Source organism: Corvus brachyrhynchos, unplaced genomic scaffold (genome assembly GCF_000691975.1).
Source record: "Corvus brachyrhynchos isolate BGI_N302 unplaced genomic scaffold, ASM69197v1 scaffold70, whole genome shotgun sequence".
NCBI lineage: Eukaryota > Metazoa > Chordata > Aves > Passeriformes > Corvidae > Corvus > Corvus brachyrhynchos.
The window spans coordinates 1,023,155-1,040,057 of NW_008236217.1; the positions used below are offsets into that span (position 1 = coordinate 1,023,155).

General features: G+C 39.7%; 1 protein-coding gene across 1 annotated transcript in view; it reads left to right on the plus strand.

The window, feature by feature from the left end:
- Positions 1 to 9,475, plus strand: part of TOMM20 (translocase of outer mitochondrial membrane 20) — a 9,982-nt gene extending 507 nt beyond the window's left edge. The window contains exons 2-5 of the mRNA XM_017744798.1: positions 5,007 to 5,101; positions 5,794 to 5,875; positions 6,159 to 6,301; positions 7,416 to 9,475. Of these exons, the coding sequence (XP_017600287.1) occupies positions 5,007 to 5,101; positions 5,794 to 5,875; positions 6,159 to 6,301; positions 7,416 to 7,460 (365 nt within the window). The 3' untranslated portion in view covers positions 7,461 to 9,475. The remainder of the gene's footprint in view (positions 1 to 5,006; positions 5,102 to 5,793; positions 5,876 to 6,158; positions 6,302 to 7,415) is intronic.
- The last annotated feature ends 7,428 nt before the right edge of the window (positions 9,476 to 16,903 follow it).

The following is a 16,903-nucleotide window of genomic DNA, read 5'->3' on the forward strand; positions in this document are numbered from 1 at the left end:
GCCGTCCCTTCGCCGAAACCAGGGGCCGGGTCACGGAGTCACAAAACCGTCAAAATTGGAAGATACCTTCGAGTCCCGCCCAGTCATCCGCCCAGCCCTACCACTGCAACCCCTGCAGCACTAACCAGCATCGTCCAGCGCCAGAAACGCCTCTTGAACACCCCCAGGGATGGTGACTCCTCCACCTCCCTGGGCAGCCTATTCCAATGCCTGACCACCCTAACAGTGAAAAAGATTTTTTTCTAATGTCTAATCTGAATCTCCCTTGTCTCAGCTTAAGGCCATTTTTTCTCTGGTCCTCTTCACTGCAGGCACGGTAGAAGAGACCGATCCCCACCTCACTACAACCTCCTTTCAGGTAGTTCTAGACAGGGTCATCCCATCGGAAAGCGTTTGCTGTAGGTGTTGGGTAACCTGTGGTTTTCGTCAGTGCTTGGCTCAAATTTGCCTCCCCCCTGCCTTTTTGTTTTTTTTTCAATCTTGCTGTCCTACAGGCTGAGCAGTGCTATTATAGCCACTACATTTACGTGGTGACACTTTTTTTTTTTTTTTTTTTTTTTTTTTTTTTTTTTTTTTTTTTTTTAAAAAGTGTTTTTTTTTTTTTTTTTTTTTTTTTTTTTTTTTCTTTTAGAAGACGAGCAGGTAAAGCAGTGTGATTTCTTAGAGTGCAGTTGTTGCACTGCAGAGTGCAGCAGAGGAGGCTGGGGTCGGTGGGAGCTCTCAGATATTTCATCGGCTGCATTCTAAACCCTCCTGGCAGCCCTGCCATTGGCTTCCAGGATAAGAATGAATGCCAGAGAAAACTGTTGATTAATCCAAGATGTAGAGCTCTTCCCCCATGGCTCTTCATTATTTCACGTCTTCAACATTTATTTAAACGTTTTAATAATCAGGGACGGTTTTTAATGCAATTGTAGGCATGAATACTGAAGGAACACAAATGAATCGTGAGAAATAAGGTGATACTTTCTATACTGAGTTATTTCTGTCAGGGTAATATGTATATTATTCCTTTGGTAACTAATCTGAAGATAAGAAGTTATCATTAAGGTAAATTTTCCTGGCAAGTAAACATGATGTGATCAGCAGTTTCATGGATGGAAAATCAATAACTAGATGGGTTGAAAATGAGTATTTACCTGATAACATTAAAATGTAGTGTAAAAGCTTTGGTTCTGCCTTCATGGGTTGAATTTGAGTGGCCAGTGCTGTGGCTTAGCAGCACGTTAATTCCGCTTTCCAAAAGCTCCTCCACAGCAAGTTACATCTGTCAAATATTTCGCCTTCAGGCCCTCGCTCCTGTGTGTAGGATTTCGGGCACATATGTCTTGTGCATCTTCCAAGTCTTTTTTTTTACCTGCAGTGCAAGTCATAATTTGGGAAATTTTAGCACAGTTAACTGGTATGTGCTTGTCTTGCACAAGCAAACTTGATTTTGGCAACATAATCAGCCATAGGTTTTTTTTTAATGATGCCAGATATGTAGTAGGAGAAACACCGAATTACATAAGGTTTTTGCAGAAGCACCAAAAATTATTTTTGCATTCCAGGTTTCCGTAATCTGAGCCTCTATCCAGTCATGTTCTGAATAAACCTTAGAGTTGCTCTGATTAAGATTTGACATCATCTTTGAAGTGGAAAACGAATCCATTTAGATTTGATAGGAGGGGGCAGGTGTCATTTGAGGGACTTCACTGTAGGACTTACAGTTCTTGCATGTGATGTGCTGGTCTGCATTTAAGGCTTCGGTTCATTTGGTTGGGTTTTTTTTTTTTTGTTTTTTTTTTTTTTGGTAGTGTAACAGATTATTTTGTATGGACACTTCAGCAGTGGTGCCAGGGATCTGGGTATTACAGCATTTTTACTGTTGGGTAGACAGGAAGGCATGGGTTGTAAAATACTTGACCAGGAAAGGTTCAGTGCAGCAGCCAGCTGCAGTTCTTTGTGTAAAGATGCTCCACGTGTTGTGCAATAGTGGGGGTACAGGATGGAAAGCTTGTGGAAACCACCATCACAGCACATCTTTTCCATTAACCTTCTTAGGATAAGATCCTTTTTCAGCCTCTGTGCTGCAGTGTCACCAGAATATGGGAAGGACAGGAGATCTAACACGTCAGTGGATTGCCTGTTGAATTTGGTCAAGCATGTGCTGACAAAATGAAGAACCAGTTGGTGTTTTTGCCCTTCCAGTTCCACTGCAAGTTTCTGTGTGCTGTGTTAGGGCCAAAGTTTACATTGCAAAGGCCTGTCATAAAAATGAGGTGGCCAGATTTAGGTTTCTGGGAAAAAAATCTGATTTCCTGGAAATTTCTGGAAGGCTTATAGAACTACTGGGCTTTGATTTTCCAGATGTTTTAATCTTATTTAGCAGGTTTTGTGGGTGAATTTTTAGCTGCTGAGCTTCCCCAGCTGTATTTTATGATTAAAATACTTCAGGTATGTTTGCTATTTGCCTTCTTGAATGAATAAAATAGAAGTGTTCTGCTTTAAAGTTTAGACACAGATGTCTTTGTTCAGAGACAGCCAGAATTTCTGACCATGCTGAATTTTGCTCAAGAGCATCTTCTGCCTGGACCAGCTGAGTGAGAGGAGGGCGGTAGGCAGACTTCACTGATGGGAACTGAAAATGCAAATGGCTTTTTGGTCCTTCTGCTCTTTCGTGGGACTGGGTGGGAAGCTGCTGGGGCTATTCAGGGGCTTTTGTAACCCATGCCAGCAGGACAGGTCATCCATTGGTTCTCTTTTGAAACTTGTACCCTTGTACAGGAGCTGTGCCTGGAGGACCTGCAGTGTGAGAGCTGCAGTTTAGCTTTGTGTTTTGGATGCATGCACTGCATTTCTGTGGTAATAAAGACTCATTCTATGAAAGATTGCCTTTCTCTTTTCAAAATGTGATTATTTCTTTAGAAAAGAGGGAAGTGTTTCCCTTTTGTGGAGGTCCCTGAGGGAAAACAAACTTGGGGGTTTTTTTAGGTGTGGGGTGGGTTTGTTTGTTTGTTTGTTTTTTGAGTTTTTTTACCCTTCAAAGCCATTGCTTTTTGCTTGTCATGTTACAAATGTAACTTCTGGCTGTTACTGCAAAGATACTTTGAAACTAGTATTTCTTCCCAAGAAGAAGAATTCATAAATATCCTTTAGAGTTGGGTTTGGTAATTGTTTTCGCTAGTGAACTTTTAAAGAGTCCGTAAAAAAGTATTAAGAAGAGAAAGAAAAGTTCTATAGTAGTCAGACTTGAAAGATTTGGTAGATAATTTTTCAGTTTTAAAATCTTGGTGGTTCTTCATATTCCTTCACAATTTTCAGCTTAAAGTACATGATTTCAAATCTGTGTGATCAGTGGTCAAAAGCTTTCACTAGTTCCAGTTACCAGCATATCTTTTGTTTTGTTCTTTATTTCAGAATGCTTAACCTGGTGAGTGATACCTTTTATTATATTTTAGAAGGTGTCATAGTCATGCCAAGAAAACTCAATTTTCTCCTGAAAATGACGTACAAATGTTAAGCTGTTATTCTTTGTATTTCTCTTTTGTGTTTTTGCTGAATGCACTACAGTTGCAATGTGGCTTGTTTTAATAGTAAAACATTTCAAATACTAAATGAAAAAAACTTTAATCTTTAGGATTTTATCTATTATCAAAACTTGTTTGCATAGTAGTGCAGTTTAAAGTTTTGTGCAAATCAATGCTTCTGAAAAGTTGGAGTGAGCTAACTGAAGGACTGACTTTGAAGAGAAATCCTTTAATACTGAACCCACGAAAATGATAAAATTATAGAATACTACAGTTCTATCCAGCACGTTTTTCCATATATAGTGTAAAATAACATACACAGGTCAATGAGTTGTGGAAATCTAGCTGCTAAGTGTTATTAAAGTTTTGTATTAAGGTAAAAGGGTGTTCCATCTCTTTAGAATGGGAAGCCCCTTGGTATAAAGAACACAGTCTTGTCCGGAAATGCCACATGTTAGGTTATCAGTATACTAGGGAACAGTATTCCTGAATGTCTTCATCATGTGGACAACTGAAAGTTTTTAATTACCATGTAAAAGTGCTAGTCACATTTGGAAGTATTTCCAGCTTGTAAAATTGTATCAAAAGAAAAATCAGGGCTGGGTGACAGTTTTTCTTTGTCAATATAAGAGTTTTCTGAGCAGGCACTGAGGACAGAAAGTGAAAGGACAGTTTAACCATAGGCTGTATTCAAAGGTTTTATTGATGTAACTATTTCATTTGATGAATTGAAGACTTGCTAAAATGATTATTCTAAGGAAATTGCCAGTGTTAGTATAATTATTCTTTCTTGTATGAAGAGCTGCTACTATAAAAATATCTTTATCCCTGCCTACCTGCATTAAAAGCAACTTTAATTTTAATTACACTAGTTTTGCTGGAGTGGTACAGCTTCATGTAGCAGACCAACTTTTTGCCTTTGGGTTAGGTAGTTAAATCTGTAAATGTTTGTTCCATCTGTAAATGTTTGCTTTCCTCAGGTTTCAGAAATGTATGCTTTAGTACTGCTCTTGCTGGGGGATGATGAGATACTGCCACTTATTAACTAGGTCCCATGTCTTTGCTATAAAGCAGCTGAGAAAGTGCACTGTGTGGGTATCTGCTCTGGCCTGCCAAAGTTCCCCTTCCTTGATGGTGCACCATACAGTTCAAAACTAGATAGCCTTGACTTGTAGACAATTCTTCTGTGGCTTATTGTTAGAAATCATGTAGATAATTCCTCTGTTACTCTAATTCTCTTTGTGTGCCTGCAGTGCACGAGGTGTGCTGTGCTGCTGGTGTGCTGCCCTGCACAGCTGGTGTTTGCTGTAGCCATCAGGAGAATTGCCATTTTGAGTTGGTGCTACTGCCAGCCCTCATTAGACCCTTAAATGATGCTCTGTTGCACTGAGTGGGTTTCAGTCTTGTGCTCAATTTTCAATGTTTGCAATACATTATCAGTTTCTTCTTTTGAAAGGAACTTTGATTTTTTTCATGGTTTTAGACTATAATCTGAAGGGCTTTTTAATTGCAAATTGAAAATAAAAGATGTTTTTATTCTTACAGGAAGGAAGAAACAGAAGCTTGCCAAAGAGAGAGCAGGGCTTTCCAAGGTAATACTGTGTTCAGTAATGTAGTGCCATTTTGAAAGATGTTTCATTTGTATTACTTGTAAGATTTACTTAAGGATTTGTTTTGATTCCAGGATTACAAATATGCAGTCTTTAGGTTTTTTTAATGCTCACAGATAACTGTATGGTTGTTCCTTTTTTGTGTCAGATAGAGGAGTTATATTAGTACAGCATTCACTGTGTGATTCGATGGTGTTTGCCTTTTTGTAATATGAACAAGGACTTCTCAGACTTAAAATCATTGATAGGACACACTTATAAGTGAACTTAATATGTTGTTTTGCCATAAGTATTTGATTTCCCTTTCATTATCATCAATGAATCCAGAAAGAAAAGATGAGATTTCTCTTCAAAAAATTGCAATAAATACAGTTGTTATAAACATAATACACCTTAGACTTTATATTTGCTCCTAAATCATGTACTTAATAAACTGAGTAGAGGTATTTCAGGCTCTGTCTCTACAGATTTGTGATGCAGTGTTATGAGACCTGAGTCTGATTTTCAAAAACATTCTGTGTACGTTTAACTTAGTGGTGACACTTGTTTTTTTGCCAGTGTCAGTGTAACAATAGGGTTGTGTGCATGTTTAATTTCAGTTGAGAATGTTTTCTGCCAACTTTTTATTAGCTGGTGTTTAAGGGCTGGTTTAACTTTTACTGTGTGTGTTACAGTTGCCTGATCTAAAAGATGCTGAAGCAGTTCAGAAGTTTTTCCTTGAGGAGATTCAACTTGGAGAGGAATTACTAGCTCAAGGTAATGGCATTTTTTTTCCCAAAGAGTAAGTTGTAAAATAAGTTTTCTCTGCCTTTGCTAGAAGATTATTTTTATACATTAAAAAATTTTGGGGACTCAAATTCACCAAAGAAAATCTGCATATTTCTTTTTAACCTTGTGTGTTCAGGAGGTCCATCAAGGGAGGAGAAGAGCTAAGTAGATTGATTCACCATCATTTAATCCAGTCTTGGTGGATGTCTTATGTAAATGTGTTACAGTGTGGAAGATGGTTGATTTCAAAGCATTATAATTTGTCATACAGGTGAATATGAAAAAGGTGTTGATCACTTGACCAATGCCATTGCTGTGTGTGGGCAGCCACAGCAGCTACTACAAGTTCTACAGCAGACTCTTCCACCACCAGTGTTTCAAATGCTTCTAACTAAGCTCCCTACAATAAGCCAGGTATGTGAAACATTCCCTGATGGTTTGGAAATAACTCAGATACTTTAACCACTACATCAGTCTTGAGTATTGGGTTTTGTAAGCTGTTGGTTTTTTAATATGTTCAGTTAGATTAAAAGTAGCTCTTTTTTCACCTGAGATGTTAAAAAGTGAGTATGAAAATCATCATGTAGCATTAATAGCAACCAGGATAAATCAGAAATACAAAACTTCTCTTGTGTGTAGGGTATGCTAAGCTCTTGAAGTAGAGGCATCTGACCACAGCTGATACTAGAAGTGGATCCACTGTTTCCCAAATACAAGTTGGGGGGATTGGAAAAGCAGTAACTTTATTGCACTGGGTCTTGAGGTTTTTTTTTTTAATTTACATGTCTATGAGTGTGTGTAAGCGCTATGAAAGTTCATCAAAAGGAATCTGTTGCTTTTGCTCCCCCGTTGCTTCTGGGGACAGCTATAGACACAAGATGTTAACTAGCACCAGAACCCATGACAATTTTGGAAGCTTGGGAGTTTCCCTGATGATAAAAGTGTTAGTAGCTCTATGTATAAAATGCTCTCCTGTTTTAGTCTGAGTACTGAGCAGGTAATGTTGTTAATATGCTGGCAGGTGAGTCTGTTGTAAAATAAATAATATGTTCTATGTTCTTGGAAGTACAAGGGAACTCCCTAACAGTGTTAGCTGACATAAAGCAGAGAGTCAGTGCTGGGTATCAGCTGGCTCTTCTTACAGCTCAGGCCTGGTTACATTTCAGGTTAAGTCCATATAGTCAGTGGTAACACTGGAAAGTGTCAGGTACACGAGATGGAAGAGTCAGGGAAATGACTGAACAAAAATGTTTCCTAAGAGAACAGTGCCAAAAACCACACAGAGGTCATCACCTGAGGTTGACAGGATATTGTTTATCTGATGTTGGCTTTGTTAGGTATGCACTGTATGTAATTTCTGTGGAACTGACTTCAAAAACCTAAGGCAAATAGATTGCCATTTTTAACTTTAATCAGTTTGTTCAGTAATTACGCTGCCTAATGTTCAGTGTAAAATTACATTGCTTGATAATCAGTTGCCTACTGTCAATTTTATGTAATTGTGAATGAGTTTTTCTCCTTCTTACAGAGAATTGTAAGTGCACAATGCTTGGCTGAAGATGATGTTGAATGAGGTCACACCACAACGGGGGGAAAAAAAGTTTTCTTACCCCAGAAGATGAGCATCAGTAGGGGGATAAAGGGGCAAACAGTAGTTAATGGACTGTGTACCACATCGGGTTCTACCAGAGTTAAAATTAACTTTGTGTAGGTGGGATTCGCAGGATTTTATTTATTATCCCAGTGAAAAGTGTATTTTGATAAGAATTCATTTTATAAATACACTGTGTTGAGTTATCAAAGTATCACTAACTTCATTATTATTAAAATACGCAGTTGTAATGTTGTACATATACAGACATAAAACTACGACCTATTGAAAACCCAGTGCTCATTTTTGAAAAAACGAAGTTATGGCAATAAAGATTTATCTGCACTTGTGTGTCCCTATAGTACTACTTTAAAATCCAGAATATTTGGGTGTCAGAGCAAATGATCTAAAAATGACAACATTAAAATTTATTTTTAATGTTATGGCTGGTCTTCCAATGCTTTTAATTGTTTAAAACCTTGTGTAATTTCCTGAGAAAATAAATATATGATCATTTAAACAGTAACAGATCACCTTAGAAAGAGATGCAAATCGCAATGGTGATAGATAGCTGGCTGCAGAAAGAATGACAAATCCATTTCTGTCAGGAACAAAAACATGTTAAGTGATCAAGTCAAAATTACTGGCAAACTTGAAAGCTCTATTAATACAGGTGTCTGAAACAAAGCTGTTTGGAATAAAACCTGGGCAGATTTTAAGAGCACAAAGGTTGGGTTTTTTTTGAAAGCTTGGAACTTATTTTGCAAGATAGACAGTTGACATTTCAGTCTGTAGTCTTCAAGACCATAGGAAATGGTTATTAACAGTCTTTTTAAGGCATTTGCCTTAGGAAAAAAATTGCACTGGTAAGACAATTATATTCCTGGGCTAAATAGCAAAAGCTAATGGAATTAGATGTTGTAAAATTTCAGTATGGTGTGGTAAATTTTCCTTTGCCAATGAAAAGGAAACAAATAATATACAGCAGGCTCAGGTGAGTAGGAGAAGTGTACTTGCGAAAGCAAGTTTTTCAAAGGATCTTCTAAATGTCAAAACAGATTGGCTTCTGTTATTCTCTGGGTGTGTACTATCAGCACTCAGGTGGCAGAAGAAACAATTAAAAATGTAGCTTTATCTTTTTGGCACAGCGACTGATTTTTAACTTGAGAATGCTTCGAGGTGTGTTTTTCAGATCAGCTGACAGTTCGTACTAATGATGCTGCTAGATTAATAGTGAGGTACTAGGTGGCATAATCTAGTAGAAGTGAGGTACTTTGAGAGCACTCTAGCCAACTCTGTCTCATTTCAGCCTTGTGTAAGTTTCTTCAAAGGCAGATTCTCCTCAGTGGTTCAGGAATTGCCTTACGCAGGATTTTTGAGAGGTTAAGTGGATAGTCGATGGTGACCTAGCAGTCAATACCTGAGTTTGGGAGTAGAAGGGGCTGTTACTGAGTCAGTCTGCTGAGATGGTTTGTAATGGAAGAGGTACCTTCCCCTTAAGCCCTTGAAAACATTATTTCCAAAGATCTGAGGTGCTGTTGAAACTTTCTGTAATGTAATAAATACTGAAGTTAGTGGCTGGTCTCAACAAACATATCTTAAACAGCTGGTTGTAGTTTAATCTTTGTGCTTAAATTGTTCAGGTAGCATAAGGTAAAAAGTAAAATGTAGTAGCCATATTCTTCAGGGGACAATGGCCAGGGTGCTCTTTTAATTTATTTTACAGGAACAAAGTTATTTTGCACTTAATAAAAATACTGTGAAATTACAGAAGGTTCTGGTTTTAATGAGGCTTTTTGAAGGAGTTTTTCTTTTCCCTTCTAACGCTTGAAAATAAAAAGTAGGAATTCTTAGGTTATGTTGACAGAACTGTTACCATATTTACCTTCTGTCTTGCTGGTAACTTCAGTGTATCTTTTTAGTTCAGCTTTTAACATTGTCTTAAGGTGAATCAAACTTCCATCCTGCCTTGAGAAACAAACCCAAACAGCCTAAGACAAGAGCAGCACCCTTACGTCAAACCTAAGCAATTTTCTACACTCTTTGGTAGAATGATGACAATTTGAATTCACATTTTAGCTTACAGCAAAGCTTTCCTGAACTGTGTTTCAGCAAAGCTGGGTGTCAATTCTGATTTTGATGGAAGGCTTGGTGACAGTCTGATTGTATCTATAAATGGTATTTGCTGTAATAAGCATCACAGACACACACATATTGCTCTAACCTTTTTTGTTTTCTTGAGCCTGCAAAGTTAGATGCAAACAAAATTTAAGACAACATAGGTTTAAATGAAGCCTTAAATGCAAATTTATTCTCATATCTGATAACCCAGAAGTACCTGGTTAGTATGCTAGAGGAAGCTCTGATACGTGTTTTGAGTGCCTTGGGCTAATAAGTTGGAATGCTGAATCCTTTTAACGAGACTTGAATTTTTTTCTTTTCCCCAAATCTCCCAGTGAAGCTAATACTGTACAATTGTGAAGACTTGGAAGATACTGTCTAGAATGCAAATTTGCTGTTGCTCCAAGAGTGGCAGGCTGACAGCTGTAGCTAAGCATGCACGGTCCACAGATGTTTCAGACATGAGCAAAGACACTGCTTTCAGACACGAGCAAAGTGTAGGTCATCAGAAACGTGGTGGTAATGATGGATGTTTCTGCATCAGCAGTAGTAATGCCATTGCATTAGCTGTGCATAGTGCTGTACATTTCTTTTCACCTGTGCAAATGAAAAAAGTGTGGAAGTAAGCCATTCCAGCTGTGGATTTGCTGCTGTGGAGCTCACAGCTGCTGGAGAGTAAGATCTGTAATCTTATTTTACTGCAGGTTAAACTGCTAATCTTTCTTCCAGAAAGCACCATCTTCCTTTCTGTGCTTCTCCAAGAACAAGGCACTTGTTTTCAGCACTAAAAGGATTTCTTATAAAGAAAATGAGAGGTCTGTTAGTTTTATGTTGGAAAGTCTTCTATTATCGGTTACGAGCTTCTCAGGCAGCTTTTATAGAAAAAAACCCACCCAGCTAGTTTCATTATCATCCAGGACTACCTTTGATGTCTCACCATTAAGTTTTCTAGATAATGGAATCAAATCCAAAACCAGAGTGATCAGGCACACACTGAATCATCTGGCACTAATTTCCTTCCCCTGGGGGCTGACACAATATTATTGTTGCCCTTAACTTGAAAAATGGAGAAGTCCCAGCCCTGCTGTGTAGGAGGCCAGCCAGCCATCATCAAAGTAAAGCTCCAGCTATTTATGCACTGAGAAGAATCTTTCTAAAGTTTCATTTGTCCATCTGTTGATGATGTGTCCCTTAGGCTGAACAGTGGCCCTACATGACTCTTGTGTTACAGTTAACGTGAGTTAAACATCAAGGGAATCTTTGAAGTGGTCACCAAGTGCTTTTAGCAATTGTTTCAAAGGCATGTTGTGCTGCACATCCATGCTTCTGTGTTTTTAAACATCTGGATATGAAAAGGGCTGATGTGAAAAAAAATAATAAATTCTGCAAGGCTTCTGTTGTACCCAAGCTTTGGTTTTGTTTTCAGTCTGTGTGTTTACACAGACCAGCACAGCTTACAGTATTTAAGCACTGACCGAAAGCCTGTTGCAAAGAGCTGAAACCTGTGCTTTATTCATGAGGACTGGGCTAGGCTTCATCAGAGGCGCTCCAGAAGCTGAACTGGTGTGGGTCACAGTACTTGTTTTCTGCATTTGTACCAAACTCCAACTTCCCAAAAAGATGTGGATGTCTAATGCTGTTCTCACAGGGCAGAATTTGCCACATCCTGTGTATGAACGTGTGAGTGAAACTGTAGAAAACAGCTGGCCCTTCTGTGATACCTCTTGTACCAAGCTGTCCAGCATACTGGAACTAGACAATGGTCAGCTTTTTCGAACTACAGTGAACATGTGTTCTTGAAAAGAAAATCCAGGTTCTTTCTTCTTTCCCTGCAGCAGGAGCTAGCTTTAAAGAATACTTACTGGACATCTTCTGATGAGCTCACTACCCTGTTTTCCAATCATTCCTGTAACTTAATAGTCCTTAACTATTAAAGGCCTCTGAGCTTAAACTTTTGACTCCAGGCATACAGTTCCTGTTCCTGTTTTGTAAACGTCAGGTCTGTCTTTAACAGGCTGACAGTGCTCACTCACATGATTTCCCTTGCACCATGAGATGTTCTCGACTCATCTTTGGCATGAGAGGGTGTCTGCTGGTGCTCACCCATAGTGAATGAATGTTGCTGAATGGAGTGAGTGTTGCAGCTGGCAAAGTGTTGCTGCAACCTACAGATCTCTTGGGATGGTCTGTGCTGCAAGGCAGTTGTGAGTGGCTTTTGTGTATGAAATTTCTGGTGTGCATGGAGGCAGAAAATAGATGAAGTCAGATAGTTCTGCCTCTTTGCATGTTGGAACCTTACAGCTAAAAACTGATTTGGTCACACAATCATTTACTTGAGCAGGTCTTAATCTGAACAGCAGGGGGCAGTTTTGCACACACATTTTGTGCAAGCTCACCCTGCAAAATCCTAGTTTTTAGAATCTTCCTGTCTGGTGAGGTGATGCAATGCAGCATTTTGTCCAGACAGATTTGGTACGGTGTATAAGACAGGCTCAGTGGAGCAGCAGTAGAATGTGTTTCTATTGATAGTATCTAATTTTGGCTTTTTAAAATCCTGTGTGTTTAAATTGTTCCGATGACATGATTAGGAGGATTTCCCTTTTTCTCTCCATCCCTCATCACAAACTAGGTATATAGATAAGCCAGCTGCATTGTACAGCTTAAACTCTGCAACAAAATGAATCCGCATCTGATTCCCAGGCATGCAAGAGAAGTTTTCCCCTGCCCTGTGATTATTCTGGGTGAGCTTTGCTAGCTGGAGTGAAAGGAATGCACCTGTTAACTGCAGTAGGGGTGGAAGTGAAATCTGCATCTTGAGATTTTGCCTGGAGTTGGACTCTGCCTGTGACGGCCCAAGTGAGGAGAGCCAACCAAAAAAATAAAGAGGCAAGATATTATAGGTGGGTGACAGGATGCATTTTCAATGCTGGTTGAATTTCAGCTTAAGTTGACAAAATCTACTCACCCTGTCGTGATCCTGCAGCTGACATGAAGTGAGCTGATCTCATACCTTGTCTCTCTCATGCCTTGGAGGCAGCTATTCGCGTTGTAGTGGCTCTCTGGCTTGAAACTGAATCTTAACTGCTCCTATATCTCAAAAGTGTTTTTTCTCTGCTTCCTGGTCTGTGTTTGTGGGGGTAAAGTGTATGTATGCTATACAAGTAAATGGAAATTTTCCACCCTTGTAGCTGCCAATCAGCATTTTTCAAAACATTCAACTTGTTAGTAAGAAATTCTTCAAAGTCTGCTTAAAACATGGCAATATCTAGAGAAAGCTGTTTAATAAAAGATTCTGTCTGAAAACCATGCTTCTTCTTCCTTAGGTCACTCTGGCCATGTTACACCCTGTAACATAGCCTGGAAGATACAGAAATTTGCTGTAAAAAACCAGTATTTGCCTGTTTTGGCATGTATGTGAAAGAGCACTTCCTGGAGCTCTGAAACAACCTGGTTAGCATCTCTTGTTGTATTTAATATTATTTAATGAGAAAGAATGTACATTCAGCTTTGATTATTAAAATGACAATGATTATTGCATGAATTTGTGAATTACAATGCAATGACTAATTAAATGGAGAAATGAAGAAAAGGGATTCTTGAGCAAGCATGTTCTTTGAGAAACTCTCCCTTGTTGTTTTAAATTGATAGTACACACCTAATCAATTCATAGCAGTATTTCATTACTGGTGGGAACAGTCTGGTTTTGATGAAGATTTACTTTCACCACACATTGACCTGGTATAATTGCCTGGTCCTGTAAGTTACTGTGAGGAAGACTGCCAGCTCCCAGCACTAACGAGGTGGAAGTTTTTGCTTATATAAAGAAAGGAAGCCCCATCTGACCCCAGGTTACAGCGTCCATATTTATTGAGTTCTAGTTGGAGTGTTTGCTATAATGACACTCACCTGAATTTGCATAACCATGAAGGGTTGCTATTTCGTTTATGTTTCGTTTGTTTTTATCTCTCCGTCTAAAGTTTTGAGCTTTAACATCAGGTTCCTTGGCTTATGTTAGAAGTTGTCTGACACAACTAAAGGCCCTTTTTTACTTCTTTGTAGGGATGTTATTTACTGGCCACTGGCACTGGCAGAATTCTTAGCATGAAATTATTATTATTATTATTACTTCTGTATCAGCAGAGATGTGTGTGGCACTCTGAAGAATCTGTCAAGATGAAGTCTCTGCTTCTGCAAACTCACAGCCTGCGGTCCTGATCCCGTAATTTACCCTGCATGGTCCTTTCCTCATGGAAACCTAAGCAGTCAAGAGCAGGACATTGGGACAGTGACACAGGAAGTGAAAAGGTAAGGTTTAGATAGTATGATTGTTTTGGTAGTAATTGGGGTGTTTTATCTGAATTTTGTTTGCAGCTCTGAAGCTTGCTTCTTTTCTACGTCACATTAATTTTAGACTAGTTGCCTAATCAGTGCTAGTTACTAGTGTAATCAGGAAAAATGAGACTTCAACCAACCATAGGTCCGCTTATAAATCATGAAACCTACAAAAGAAAAAGTATTAAAGGCACTCTCTATAACTGAATAGATTTGAGACACAACTTCCCCCTCCACAACTGAAATCAATAACCTGAGCTGTCAAGCACTGGGTTAATTGCTCTGCTGGCGGTCCTGCAGTTCATAAGTTCCTTCTGCATTGAAACTGTAAGAAGCAATCTTTCAGATATCTAGCTTGCTGTTGGATAGCAGCTCTAGAAGGAACTCTGTTCTGTCAAAACTTTGTAATCAGCCCAAACCATAGTGCCTGAAATTCAGTGACACCATCATGCAAATAGGAAAGCTGGGCATAGGTATTAAAGCAGGCATAAATAAGGGAAACAGCCTAGAAGGCAATGCAGCGAGTCAGTGTCCATCCTAGATGTTGGATTGCAAACTGTGAATGCTTGACAACCTGATAAAACAGTTGAAAATTGGAGAGTTACTTTACAGAGAGAGTTGTAGCCCTGTTTTGGACAGCTGCCCCATCCTTAAAAACAATGCAGCCTTCTAAAGCATGCCTTTTGACCCTCGAAGTCCTGGTGGTTATAGCAGATCTGTTGTCCAGAATGGCTCTATCCTCCTTTTTCTAATTTTGAGCTGGTTTCCAGAAAGGAGAGGAGGCCAGACAGGAGCTGGTTATGTGGTAACCATATATTCAGGAAGTCAGATGATCAGACTGGTGTGTCCTGCCACCCTCAAGAACCAATGGACTGTCTTAATGGAAGCTTGAGCACTAAGCTTGAGCACCACTTGGGCACCTTGGCTTCTCTGGGGAACTGTGAAAGTACATGCTCATAAGTTATGTTGATTTTCTAGAGGGAACACAGCTCCTGGGATGGAATGTATTGATACTTGGGCAGTGCTCTTCCCATGCTTTTGGTCATAAAATGTGAAGCAGGGAAAAAAATTGACTCCTGTGTAGAATCCCTCTCTTTATTTTGGTTATTTCCAGGATGGTGTTAGGACCTTGTCCTAACGGACAAGGTCAGGAGCAGTGTTTCTCTCCTGCATTGCCCTTGAAGATCTTCAGCAGGCCTGACAATATTTGTCATTAGACTTTAGATCTTTTCACAGATGGATGTCTCCTACCTTGGGCAGCACATTTTCAAGAAAAACAGTGATCTCACCCTGATTTTAAAGAAAAAAAGAAACAGATTGCAGTCTGACAGAACCAGCAATGGCTCAGACTCAGGAGTATTCATGGCCTTTCCTTTTTTATATATCTAACTGCTCAAACTCTGCCTCCTCAACTGCTGGTTATGTTGTAGGTGATGTAGGCTTGGTCTCAGGGGGTGACAACACAAACTTTATTATTAATTGATGCAGGAGTGGTTTTGTAAATTCAAAGTATTTGTAGGTCCTCATAGTATATACAGTCACCAAAGAATTTGTAGAGGCCATCACTGGGTTTTTGAAGACATGCTGCTGTAAGAGTAGTTCACTGGAACAGCACAGATTATCTTCCTTTGGGGGAACTTAACTGCATTTTCCCTTTTTCTTGGAAGACCACACTATTTTTTGCTAATATCAAAGAGTATCACCCTTTTTGACATGCCTGCAGATGCAGTATTGCAGTGCTCTTGTGAAACTTCACAGGGCTCAGGGACCAAAGACACAAACCTAATGGTTAGCTAGACACACCATCCTTTGTCCCAGAGCCAATACAGTCTGCTGCTAATCATCTTTCAATGCCTATAAGGTGTGAGACTGGTCATTTATTTCAGTGGGAAGGTCATGTGCCATGAAGCAGAGCTTTGTGGACAGTCTTGGATGCCTGATGCAAGGCTTCTTCCATTGCTTCCCAAAATGATGGTGTCTTCTGGCAGAGTTTAGGCACTGGGAGTGTTTTTGTTTTCTGGGTAAATGTAGCCAGGATCTGTCAATTTAACAGCTTTCAGTGAATGTCAGAATTCTCATACACTAAAGCTCTCTTTTCTTTTTAACTTGCTGTGTGAAGATCATACAGAAGAATTTGTTCACTGCCCTTTGCTGGGCATCTTCTGAAGACCAAGTGCCTGCCTTTTGCTCTCTAAGGGGCTTAGCACTTTGGCTTTTCTTTTTTAAAATGTTGAAAGGTTAACATTTGTGTTCTTTTCAGAACACAAATGCAGAGGTACATCACAGAGGCACATAGTGGAGTCAAATTTTCAGGGTTGGCACTGCAGATAGCATCAGGGCACACAGGTGTTTGGTCCAGCATGACTGGGAGCAGGGCATCAGGTCTAGATTCAGGCCTGTCTCCGTGGGACAAGGTAGCGCTCACTGTTCCTGCCAGCCCATCATTTTGCCACAGACATCCATGTGATAACTGCAGAAGATGATGAAGCTGCGGTAGCTTTGTGTGCAGCAGCAGTAGCAGCAGCAATAGAAGATGAGATTCTGTGGGCCTCAGTGTAAACACCATCTTTTCCTAGCAAAGCCAAGCTTGTCTGAAACTTCTTTATGGTGGAACTTTTCCCTTTTCCCCTTGCCTTCCTACACCTGTCTTTTATAGACCAAGTAGTTTTGCAGTTTCCAAGCTTGGCTGTAAATCACGGGAAGGAAAGGGGGTCCCATGTCCAGGTAGCTGCAGGCTGGCCCCTGGGGCCGGCGGAGCCCCGCTGCTTCGGCTTCCAGAGCCCGTGTCGCTAGATGGCAATGTGGCACTCCTGCAGCTGTGGCTCCTGAAAAATGGCTCGCTTTTCCTGTATTTATCTCTGCCAAACTGATGATTGCACCCACCACCTCGGCAAGAGAACAGAACAAAATCATTTCATAGAACATTACAGCTGTTGTGCCTTTTTCTTTTCTTTCTTTTTTCCTTCCCCCCC